Genomic DNA, 13,361 nt, shown 5'->3' with positions numbered 1-13,361 from the left:
ATGGTACTCTCGTGAACAAGCAACAGAGACTGACACAGAGTAGAAGAAATCGTTGAATAAAGCCAGTATTTCCAAAATACGTTGCTTTTTGACAGTATAGTGTCACTATACTGGGGCATTAGGACCCACACAGACCACAGGGTGAGCACCCCCTGCTGGCCTCATTAACACCTCTTCCAACAGCAACCTAGTTTTCCCAGGAGGTCTCCCAACCAGGTACTGACCAGGCTCAACCTTGCTTAGTGTCTTGGGTTGCAGGGTGATATGGCTGTGGTTAAACCATTAATGTCACATGGACTATTTTAACAATGTCCTCACTATACCTTTCTGGGCCTTGAACGTGGTAGTTGCTTTGCTGTCTATGTAGGGTCAAAAAAGCTCTCGGATTTCATCAAAAATATTTAAATTTGTGTTCGGAAGATGGACAAAGGTCTTATGGTTTTGGAACGACATAAGGGTGAATAATTAATGACAGAATTTTCATATTTGGGTGAACTATTCCTTTAAATCATGACTTCATTTCCTAATTCCATTGCCATTTCTACCATTTTTACCACCTTCTGCTCATACTTGATAAAACTATTAAAAAAATAAGTTAAAAGTGTGAATTTGGTCACTCAAATTGTGACTTGACTTCTTTCAAAAACATCTTACTGATTACATTATTTGCTTTTTGTAAGTCAAGATAATGTGTATAAAATCTTTTGAAGTTGTCGATTAGTAAAGCACATTTCTAGCACAGTGCTTTTTATTAAGCTGTATGGCACCATGTCATCCATCTATTTGTATGGCAGAGCTTCCATTCAGAACCCAGAGGCTCTAAAGATCCTGGGGCTGATTGGAGCTTAATAAACGGATTAAGCGACTGCTGGAGAAGGTGGTGGCTTCACTAGACTCAAATTAAATCCTCAGCTATACACAAGCAAATAGACATGAGTCACACAAAAATGCAAACATTCATTTACATAATATAGAGCAGAGAAGAACAGTATATCCAAAATGTTTCAAGCTAGTTGAAAAGTAATATGTATTTATGGTGTAAAATAAAAAAAAATGATGAGAACATTTATATTTTTCATAAAATTCACTTAAAAAAATTTAAGCTTAAAGGACCAATAAACTGAATTACATCAACTCACGCACATGCACTATAAAAGCACCTGTTTGCACCAGTTTAAAAATAGTTTTGGATCAGTCATTCACAGAGAGCCCAGAGTTTCATCGACTCCTACCTCTATTGCATCAGGAACCCGAGTCCTCAGACACACACATAGACATGTGTAAACCAGAAAAGTGTTTCATAATACAGGGCATCTCTTAGTAATGCTATAAAAGTGGTTTTATATTTGTCTAATTTCAAGACCCAGATAAATAGGTACCAAATCAATGCACACAGCAATCAACAAATAAGCAAATGGCAAGTATTGAACTGCGTATGTGCATGTGTATGTAATTTTTTTGCACATGAAGTTGCATCTCCATTCATCATCTGCATATTGTCAACACAAACAGAAGCCCTCTCAAATATAAACAAATCTGGCCGTGTAACACAGAGATAACACAAACCACTGCATCCATGTCAATAATTACAGCAGATGCAATCTCTCCCTGCGGAACAGAATGGATGAATCTGTCCAGCACTTCTCACACGTGGATCGTCACAGCCCTCCTCCGTGAATCCGCTACAGGAGCATATTTATCACTGAATGTCCTGACGGAAACCAAAAATGATGTTTATAAAGCAGTAAATTTAGAGCAGGGGGGCTTCAGTACGTTTAATGGGTTCCACCCTCCAGAGATTTTGGCCTGTCAGAAATGCGAGTTTATGGATATTGGGTTTTTCAGAAACTTCCCACTGTCAATTGTAGCTCAGCAGGAAGTGACCTTGATGTGGAAAATATAACTTGAGCATGATTACCGCTGCATCATCCTGTGCAACAGCCGGTTTGACAGGCAAGGACGATATTTCTACTGAGCCACAAATTAACTCAAACCCCACAGCGATTTCAGCTCTGAAAGCCAGCTAAGGGAAACAACAATTTAAACCAGGCACCTTTCTGTCGCCGACGGAAGGGTGTGAGGAATAACTAAATTAAAATCTGTGATGGCAACTATTGAACTTCTCATGAAATATTTAAGTTGCCATCGTTGATGGGTTTTAGTGGGTTTAATGACCTTTTATTACAAAGAAAACAGTAAGACTTTACAATAATGTTCAGTTAGTTAACTTTAGTTAAATGTATTAGGTATAACAGCTTAAAAATAAATTAGTAATACTTTTACCAGTAAGCAATAATTGACGACTGGCCAATTATTAGAAAATAACATCCACTCCGCTTTGGTTTTTTCCTTAAAATGCTCTTGCGAGTAGAATTAATTTCTTACGCATCTCATCCAACACCTCAAACTGGGCCTTGTTTATAAAACGTTCGTCAACAAACGAAAAAAAGAATTCAACTCTTTAACAGTGTAAATAACTTAACATGCATGCAGCAGCACTGAAAACGATTTGGACGTATAACAGAGTATTTCTGTGCCGAATACAAACTTCCGGGTTTCTTACAAGTTTCGGAAAGTTTTTTTCAATCATGGCTCTTCATGACGTCCTGAAGGGTGGAACTCCTTGTATGGACATTTCTCCCGAAGGAGCGCGACCACGAACACATCGCCCAGAGTGAGAGCAAGAGCGCGCCCATCAAAGCGCTTCATTCGGCTGCACTACTGCACGGGACTTCCTCAGGAAGAATGTCTCTAAAGAAGTGTGATTTTGGTTGTAAGGCAAAGATAACCCTGATCAGCTTCTCGAAGAACCCAGCATTACATGAACAGTGGATGATGTAGTTTCTTTTGTCAGGGCAGTAACAGATTTTTGCAGGTGTGTTTGTTGACGAACGTTTTATAAACAAGGCCCAGTTCGACGCTGGATTTGCAAATCGTTTGATACTAAATGATTGAGCGGTCCCAGCTATAAAAGATCTTGGTCATGATTCAGAACTGCAAAAACGGCATCAAATGTCTGTTTTGTTGCCAATCAGCACGCGAGTTCTCGTCAATCTTTAGCTCCGCCCACGGCGCGCCTCCAGGAGCTCAGCTGTTTTCTGAGAAAATCGTAAAGCTGTATCTCTCTTTTGTAATTATGATAAAACTAAAGACTTTTTGGAGATATAAAGGATGCAGTACTACTCTATAGGTACTCAAGATTAACATAAGTTTGGGTGAAACTGTGTGTGTTATGCCCCCTTTAACTATTACCTACATATATATAATAAATGTCCACCTTCCATCCACTTTTTGCACTGTTGTGTTTTTGTTTTTCATTTCAGTTTGTTCTGAGCTATTTTTTTTTCATTACAGTTTAAGAGTTTCAAGCTCTTCTTTCCGAAAAATAGTTTTTCACAATAATTCATTTTGACAACATTTCATATTGACATAGAATTATTTCAATTATTTTACAATCTACATATCATACAAATTTCAACCCATTTGTGACCTCAACCTGGCAACCTACAACCCAGTTGCACTGTTAAGTACCCAAACCCAGAGGTACTATGATGACTTCTGGTCTAAACAAAGTGTTCAGGCCACCCAAAACTCCTATATTCGAACTAGGGGTGGGCGATATACTGGTAGTCAAGATTAACTGGTAGAAATCAGGGTTACATGCTTACGTGACGTTGATTACTTTATACAACTTATGTAAAATGTTTTTTTTTTTCTATTGCTTATAATTAGTTTCATATTATTATTTAATCACTGTTTACTTGTCTTCAGTCAGCATGAGTTTTTTTAGGCTAATATTAGTTTTTTGTGATATTGAAACTGATGACAAAAATTATGTTTCCGCGGTAGCAAAAATGTTGATATCATAAAGACCATATTTAAAGCAAAAAATAACTACATTCTGATATATATTGTTACCGTAAAATAAAATATAAATTTTGGTTATATCGCCCACCCCCACAATAAAAGCATAAAATTCTTACATTTTTACAAATCTCCTCTCTTTACCTTTGCATGACCCTTCAAGCTACCCTTGAGATTCTCTCTTTGAAACACACTTAAAATGTGAAGCAGCACTTGATTAAAACAGCTAAATTAATCTGCTTCACACACTAATTCATCCATCTTTGTCAGAAAGTGTGATGGTGCTGGAAATCAGTTTTGCTGACAAGATGTTTATGTGACATAAAAATTTATGGCCCCAAATAGATGGAGGTTTTTAGGCATATAGTTGTTTTTTTGGCGTGTAGCCTTTAAAATAGACTGTCAGAAAAAGATGGATATCCTATACTTTTATAGCCACCCTTTTTCCGCTCCCTTTCTTTTTTGCACTGATACACACACACATACGGTTTTGTGTCTTAGTCATTGTGTCTATGGTAGTGTGTGACATAAAGAGCTGCAGGGTAGAGTGGCTCCAAAGAGAGCATCTTTAATCAGCATCCGGGGCTGGAGATGAAAGAGCTCTATCTCGTCCTCTGTCTCTCATTCAGGGCTTTAGCTGGACACTTACACGTACTTACTGACACACACTTGGACCAGAAACCCTAACACATACACTAGCACACATGCTTTTTTTGAATGAGAACTTGCCATCACGTGTAATTGTTACGCAATTGCTAAGATGTTTTTAGTTTGTTCCTAAGCAGTTGCTAGGAATCGAGGTGCTTGCTAGAATGTTTTTGGTACTCACTGGCCAATATCAAAGCTGCATCCAAAATACTATATTTGGTTTCGAATTACAGTTACTTTTTTATGGATTGCATGATTACATACTATTCACACAATGGCAGTAAATTATTCATAATTTATTGATTTTCCTTAATTGGGGGCCATACACCAAAGGAAAGTTAGGAAATTTGACAGATAGAGGATAGTCAACATCAACCATAGCCAGTTTGATGTTTATGCTAATGAAAATGAAAATGAGAATGATTTTAGAATCAAAATTCTTTTTTTTATCTGAATCCTTGAAACTCATGCAGAGTCGAATGGACACCAAAATTAAAAGATCAAGATTTTTCGCAAATGTTCATAGTCCAAAAAACCTACTTTTTCAAACTTGTCTGATTTTCACCTAAATTGGCTCAGATCATCTTCAGACCATGCTGGCAAAAAGTTATCAAATTCAAGTTGATTAGTCAAACCATTTTTGAATAATGTGCAAACAAATTTGACGAAAAACATGCAAAAAATGAACATGAGACTATATCTCCACAACACTTTAGCGTATTCTGACCAAACTTGGTGTGTGTTATAACAACTATGACCTGAGGCTACCTGCACAGTTTTGGTGCAGTGGCACCTAGTGGTCAGAAGATATGAAAAAATGTCGAACCATACCCAGTTATAATTGTGAATAACTTTTGAGTATATAAGCCTATTGTAATGAAATTGCATACATTTTAATTTATGGTAAAAAAAAGTTTGAACTCCTCCTAGACCATTCATCTGATTTCCACCAAATTTGACTTCATCTTTAGACCATGTAACTGCAAACAGTTATGGATTTCGTGTCGAAATACAAAACAGTTGTCAATTAATGCATCAACGAAATGCTGGAATAATGCCAAACCGTGTCTAAGGCTGTATCTCTGCGAAGTTTTGACATATTGACAAAACTTTGTATGTGCCATTGTCACCTCACACTGACCATGCCACATCAATGTCGTAACAGCGCCACCTACTGGTCAAAAGTGATAAACCATTCATTAAGCATTAATAAAAAATTAATTAGAACTTTTCATTACATTAGCCTATTGTAATCAAACTGATCTCAAAATGTGACCCTGGACCAAAAAACCAGTCATAAGGTTAAATTTTACAAAACTGAAATGTATACATCACATGAAAGCTCAACAAATAAGCTTTCTATTGATATATGGCTTGTAAGGATAGGGCAATATTTGGCCGAGATACATCTATTTGAATATCTGGAATCTGAGGGTGCAAAAAAATCAAAATACTGAGAAAATCACATTTAAAGTTCTCCAAATTAAGTTCTTAACAATGCATATTACTAATCAAAAATTACATTTTAATATATTTATAGTAGGAATTTTACAAAAAATCTTCATGGAACATGACCTTTACTTAATTTTCTTAATGATTTTTGGCATAAAGGAAAAATCAATAATTTTGACCCATACAATGTATTTTTGGCTATTGTTACAAATGTACCCCAGCGACTTAAGACTGGTTTTGTGGTCCAGGGTCACAAATGTTCCTTGGGTCATGCCGAGAACACAGATGCCTACTTTGCCATAGTTGGTCGAACTTCCTGCCATTTTGATTTATGTTGAAAATCTACTTTTTCGAACTCCTCCTATGATGTTTGTCCAATTTTCACCAAAATGGAGTCATATCATCTTTAGACTGGGCTGACAAAAAGTTATGGATTTTGTGTTGATAGACAAAACTGCTTTTGTATAGCACTGCAAAAAATTTGCGGTATGATGCCACACTATTTCTGAGGCTGTATCTCTGCAAAGCTTTGACATCTTGTCACCAAACTTTGTGTGTGCCATTGTCACCTCACACAGAACACACCACATTGATTTGATAACAGCGCCACCTATAGGTCAAAAGTGATGAGCCATTAAATAAAATTATTAGTGATTGTATTTATGATTTTTCCAGCTTAAAATGTCTTCAGTTACTCATTGTTGGTTTGATACTTGCTTGCTTCTGCAGTGCTTGGCCCTTAATGGCTGCTTGCAGCTATATTTCTTATTTTTTTCAGTCTTAATTTTTCTTTCTAAAAGTCCAACTGTGTGTCATACCATTTAGCTTTGACTATAGTAAATACATTTTTCCGAGCATTTTCAAAAAACTCAGTGAAGGCTGAAGTCCAAAACGGAGAGAAGATGATGCATTACTAACTATATTTTTCGTAATGTAATCTGTAATCAGTAATGGACTACAATTTGTAAGTAATCTACCCATCACTGTCTACTATATATATGGAAATATGTATATTTGGATGCAGCACGAGTCTGTGTGATGTTCTGTTTCCTCAGTCTAGTCCCAATTTCAATGCAGATCTAAGAGATTTTTGTTGTCTGTTTTATTGTAAATCACCAGGTAATAGCACATCTCAACAAACTGGGCGATTTAGGCCAGAAGTATACTTTATGCAAATGCTCGGCTAAAGCATTGACAGCACAGTCCCGTTGAACATATTAAATGTGTATTCTTATGCTATGGAGACAATACAAAATCTCATGGGATAATAGAGCTAGCTTCAAATGTCTTTCCTATTGAATCTGATTTGTTATTATTCAGGTAAACATACTTATGAGATCTAATTTGCTCAGCAACATTCTCTTCAAACTGTCCCTCCTCTGATCTAAAAGAGAAAACTAGCTGTAGAAGGAGACAGTTTATGTTAATGTCAGCTTGCGGCAATGCAGAGAACACAAGGCATACTTGAGTTGTGTTATAAAATGCACTCAAAGGGTTAGCTGTTGGAACTGCATTCATATCCATAATACTAAATAAGAGCAATAAAATAACAAACACGACTACAATAAGACAAACTGGCAGACACTCAAATACTGTCAAACAAAGAGATGGCATAAACTCCAAGACATACGCTGTGAATTTAGCCATACCACCGATGAGGTCATGCATTGATCTCTATCTGAATGTGAACATGAACATTTCAATCACAACCACAAACCTGGGTCACACTGTTCCATCTCCTCCATTAAAGTGAATAATAAATCACAAAATGTTCCCTCACCTTTTCAATCAAACCGATATTACACAAGCCTCAATGAAGACAGAACCACACAAGACTCTCTGCTTTGAGGTCACATCATAAACCTGGAGATTATTCAGCCTGCCCGTGACCTTGTCCAATTGGCAGGATGGAACTTCAAATTGTGTTTTCCTGCGAGTGAGGGTTTGATGGAAAGAGTTTGCTCATAGACTTTGAGGTTGTACAACGAAAAAAGAAAGTCCTTGTGATGCTGTTCTTTGATTAAGTTATGAAAGTACTGTACACACCGATGTTGTGGCCCTTATGTTTTGTAATCAGTTGCATCCACAGGCACTGCTTTGTTATACCTTCAACAGCATCAAGTAACACCTAATAACACCTGTTTCATAGTGTATACTCAAGTAGGGGTGTCACAGTATACTGATATTGATGCTAACCATTTAAAAATGAAATACTGATATCGTGTTAATAGTACACATACATAATAGCATAAATAATCCAGCACCAGAAACTGGTTGACACTCTAACATAGTAGGTGGCAGTATTGCAACTAAACACTAGTTGCAACTTATCAAGAGTGGGGGGAAAAGGACAACAACACAGTTACTTCAGTTACTTACTACTACCACATAAAATCATATCTGAGAAGTCAGACTAAAGCAAAACACAATACTTGCATCTAAAAAAAAGTTACCCTGCCAGTGTGGGAGTTTTTTGGATTCTGGAAAAGTCTGTAAGAAATGTAGATTTTTGCACGCTTTGGTATGGTTGCAAACTCTCTCTCTCTCTGCCTTCCTATATATATAATGCTATTAGTCAGATATATATATATATAATTTTAAAGGGAACCCCAGGTATTAAGACTTGTGGCTTAATATAACATAAATGATGTCTCTTACTGAAATATGCAGTAGAAAACCCACAAAAAACTATGTTACTTAAAAAATCCACATCGTTTTAGACATATTTCGGCCTATGGTATGACATCAAATGGTTGCACTTGGTGGGATACTGGTGCTACTGCGCCTGTTGCTATTTTTACAACATCACAACCCAGAATACACAATTTGGAAAATAAAATACTGATGCAAAGCCACATTGTGCACCTTCTGATTGTAATTTTCAGTCAAAGGGCAACAAGAGAAGCAATGTAAGTCTTCACTGTGTTCCTAGCAATAAGAAGAGTAGAAAAAATGGGAAGATGCATGTGGATGAATAAAACTTCCTGTTCTCTCCACTTTAGCCCTGTTGCTTTTCAGGCTTTTAGCAGACCACAGCTACTGAAAGAGCTTACAAATGGCAGAGACAAGAAATGCTAGTTGCCATCCTGGTTGCTTGTCATGACGCCACAGCCACTAAAGGAGTTTCTCAGCGTGGATTTTACCTGATATCCAGGGGTGTTTAGACTCCTTATGGGGAAAAATCGATAATACGGCATTTGGTTTAAGCCTATGCTTATATCCATCACCACCTGTCAGCTCTTTCAGTAGCTGTGGTCATCAAATGAGTATTTTATTTTCCAAATTGTGTTGCTGTAAAAATAGCAACAGGTAGTGCCGGTAGCTCACCGAGTGCAATCATTTCAAGTCATCGAAATAATGGTGCCCCCATAGTCCAAAATATGCATAAAACAGTGTGGATTTTTTACATAATGTAAATTTTTCACAGGTTTTGTACTACATATTTCAGTAAGAGATATAATTTACGTTATATTAAGCCATACAAGTCTTAATACCTTGGGTTTTCATTAATATCACATTAAAAACAAATGGATATTTACACTCAAATAGTAATTAATGTGCTAATATGATAAATAAAACTGCCTAAACGATCTTAATTTACTCAGATTTACTGACGTGCAGGCAGTGTGAATACCTTAAATACTGTGAGTAACAAGCCTATTGAAGCTAAACATCTCAAATACTTGAAAATGGTTGGTCTCAGAATTTGTACACAATGATTGTAACAGGTTTACTTTTTACTGAAGTTAAACGACTTCAAAGAGAGTGAGAGAGAGAAACAGAGAGAGAGAATTTGGCAGAGTGTGACTAAAGCTGGCAAGAAGTATTCCTACATAATTAATAGTCTGAGGTGTAAGACAGGATGTCATGGTGTTTTAGCCTTGAGTAGATAGTGACAGCGTGTTTTGGCACAAGGCTATCATTCTATGCCAGAGAAATGCTTGGTCACATGCTTGTGTCTGTGTGCATTTGTTTATTTGTGCAGTCATGTATAATTTGTCCAACAAGTTCCCGGAGACACTCTCAACAGGCACACGACAGCAGCACAATATCCTTCACCTGTGAATGAACCAGCATTGAGTAAGAAAGGTGGGAAATAAGTACATACTTTTTTACGCAGATCCTGGTTGGATACGATGATGACATTGGGAGGATCTCCAACAGCAGTGGCAGCTCCTCCGATGTTGGTAAAGATTACCTCAGCAATCAGGACATGCCTGGGGTCCAGATTAAGCACTTCACATAACCTGGAGTACAAAAGACATCACAAAACCTGATTAGGGCTGATGTTTGTGGAACATCAATGCAATACAAACATGTTATATGTAGTGGTCTCCAAAACAGTTCACTTCCAGAACAAAAAATTACAGCTATATTGCTCACCCCCTTGTCATCCAAGATGTGCATGTCTTTCTTTCTTCAGTCATAAAGAAATTATGTTTTTTGAGGAAAACATTTCAGGATTTCTCTCCATATAGAGGACTTCTATGGAGCCCCTGAGTTTGAACTTCTAAAATGCGGTTTAAATGCAGCTTCAAAAGGCTCTAAACGATCCCAGCCGAGGAAGAAGGGTCTTATCTAGCGAAACAATTGACAATTTATATACCTTTTAACCTCAAATGCTCATCTTGTCTAGCTTTGCGCCAACTCTGTGTATTCTGGCTCATGACAGTTGAAAAACGTCCATCTCATTTCCTTCTCCAACTTCAAAATCAGAGTTGACACAGAGTTAGACAATACAAGCATTTGAGGTTAAAAATTATATGAACTGTCAATTTTTTTTTTTAGAAAATAACCAGTCGTTTTGCTAGACAAGACCCTTCTTCCTCGGCTGGGATCATTTAGAGCTCGTTAAAGCTGCATTTAAACTGCATTTTGGAAGTTCAAACTCAGGGGCACCATCGAAGTCCACTATAATGTTTACCTTCAAAAGGATTGTTTACCCAAATATGAAAAAATTGTTTTCATTTACTCACCCTTATGTCGTTCCAAACCTGTATGAGTTTCTTTCTTATGTTGAACATAAAAGAAGATATTTTGAACAATGCCTGTAATCAAACAGTTGATGGTCCCCATTGACTTCTATAGTATTTCTTTTCCTACTACGGAAGTCAATGCGGACCAAAAACTGCTTGGTTCTTCAAAGTTCTTCAAAATATCTTCTTTTTTGCTAATCCATCATACTTTCATAATTTTTAAAACATGTGAAAAACCACACACACCTTAACAATTACATAACAACATGGCATCCGCCACAAAATGCAAACAATGTAGCTGCAAGTGTTACACAGACTTATATATTTACCAATAAATATGGCAAGGGGAGGACCCGATTCATCAGAAGCAAAAGTTTAAGCTGAGATGCACAAAATTCCTGGTTTGTGCTCAAGTTTAGTTATTAACACTGAATATTAAGCAAATTTAAACATAAGCAAATCAGTTTCCCTGTTTAAAAAACACTTGCACAAGCAAATTGCCTTTTAACAAAAAGCTGAAGTCTCTAATTTCTCAAATTCGTTCTTTAACGAGTATGTGTGTGTGTGTGTGTGTGTGTGTGTGTGTGTGTGTGTGTGTGTGTGTGTGTGTGTGTGTGTGTACAGTGTCTCTGAACCCTGAAGCCCCAAAGGTGTTTGAAGTTGCAATTGGTGATGCATAATCAAAAAAAGGAGTCATTTCTCACAAGCAATATCATGAAAACACTCAGGCTGCGCCTAACATTTTAATGGCAATGTGTGAAATATAGATTTACTTTATCCTTCCACACTAGGGATTTTTAAGGTCTAAATAAAATGATAGGAATTTGATGGATGAATTTTGCAGAAGGATGAAAAATACAAAAATACCAAAAAAAATTATTAAAAAAAGATGGTTTGTTGGCCTTCAGGTTTTTTTGTTTTGCTTTCAGCAAAGACGGAACAAGATATAATAATACTACATGATGCCTAATTGCTTTATATCACATGTCCTCTAAAAGAACAAGGTGTTCTAAATAAATAATTGTATAGTGTGGAGACATGATTTACTGAATCCTCATATAAATCTACACAGACAGAGAAATTCTTGTCCAGAGAAAGACCAAGGCCTTTTCTGCAATAGTTCAGCTGAATAAACTTCTTTATAAAGACTTATTAAAGGAATGTTCCAAGTTTAATGCAAGTTAAGCTATATTGATTGCAACTGTGGTATACTGTCAGTTACCAAAGAAAAGATGTTGGATTTGTCCCTCAGTTTGTAAAAATAACAGTCAAGTTTACAGCAAAGCACTTACAATGAAAATGTACGGGGAAAGGCAGTCTGGAGGTTGTCCAGACTGTACACTATGGAAGTCTGTTTCCACCACAGAATAAAAAATATAAAAAGGTAATTGCGACTTTTTATCTCACAATTCTGATTGCGAGTTATAATGTCAGAATTATGATATATACACTTTCAATATTAAGAAATGAAGTCAAAATAGCATGATATAAACTCACAATTCTAACTTTTTTTTTTCAGAATTGTGAGTTTATGTCTTGCAATTGTGTCTTTTTCTCAGAATTGCGAGTTTATATCTCATAATTCTGATTTTATAATACAATTGTGCGTTAATAAACAAAACTGTGAGAGATAAACTAGCAATTTTGTGAAATAAAGTCTCAATTCTGAGAAATGAAGTCAGAATTGCAAGATGTAAACTCACAAATCTAACGTTTTTTTTTTCAGAATTGCATGTTTATATCTCACAATTCTGACTTTATAACATGCAATTGTAAGTTATTAAACAGAATTGCGAGATATAAACTCACAATTCTAACTTTTTTTTCAGAAGTGCCAGTTTATATCTTACATTAGCGTGAGATATAAACTCGCAATTCTGAGAAAAAAGTCACAATTGCAAGATTATATCTCACGCTAAAGTCTAAACATTCTGAGAGTTCAGTCAAGAGTTTTTATCTCACAATTCTGAAAAAAGTCAGAATTGTGAGTTTTTCTGAGTTTATTTTTCTCAATTGTGAATTTATATCTTGCAATTCTGAGGAAAAAAGTCAGAATTGTGAGATAAAAAGATAACCTTTTTATGCAGTGGAGGAAACTGGCTTCTGTAGTGATAACTTGACAGACTTGTATTACTAAACAGGGTTAAAAACCAAGTCAAATTGGACATGAAGAGAAAAAGAGACTTTGTGAGGAGAGGAGAGGAGAGGAGAGGAGAGGAGAGGAGAGGAGAGGAGAGGAGAGGAGAGGAGAGGAGAGGAGAGGAGAGACAATTACCTGATTGTAACAGGGGTGAAGAGCATCATGGTTGTTACATTGTCAAGAAAGGCTGACAGAACGGCCGCAATTAGGCACAGAATCATAATCATGGGCCACACTCTTCCTCGTGATAACTGATATGCCTGTGTGGAGACAGATAAACA

The 13,361-nt window shown here is 36.5% G+C and overlaps 1 protein-coding gene across 1 annotated transcript in view; it reads right to left on the bottom strand.

The window, feature by feature from the left end:
- Nucleotides 1-13,361, bottom strand: part of oca2 (oculocutaneous albinism II) — a 137,164-nt gene that overhangs the window by 85,259 nt on the left and 38,544 nt on the right. Inside the window, exons 10-11 of the mRNA XM_073852556.1 lie at nucleotides 13,216-13,340; nucleotides 10,073-10,211 (exon numbers count right to left, since the gene is read on the bottom strand). Coding sequence (XP_073708657.1) covers nucleotides 10,073-10,211; nucleotides 13,216-13,340 — 264 coding nt within the window. The remainder of the gene's footprint in view (nucleotides 1-10,072; nucleotides 10,212-13,215; nucleotides 13,341-13,361) is intronic.

This window comes from Garra rufa, chromosome 12, assembly GCF_049309525.1.
Source record: "Garra rufa chromosome 12, GarRuf1.0, whole genome shotgun sequence".
NCBI lineage: Eukaryota > Metazoa > Chordata > Actinopteri > Cypriniformes > Cyprinidae > Garra > Garra rufa.
This window is presented reverse-complemented; position numbering and strand designations above follow the sequence as displayed.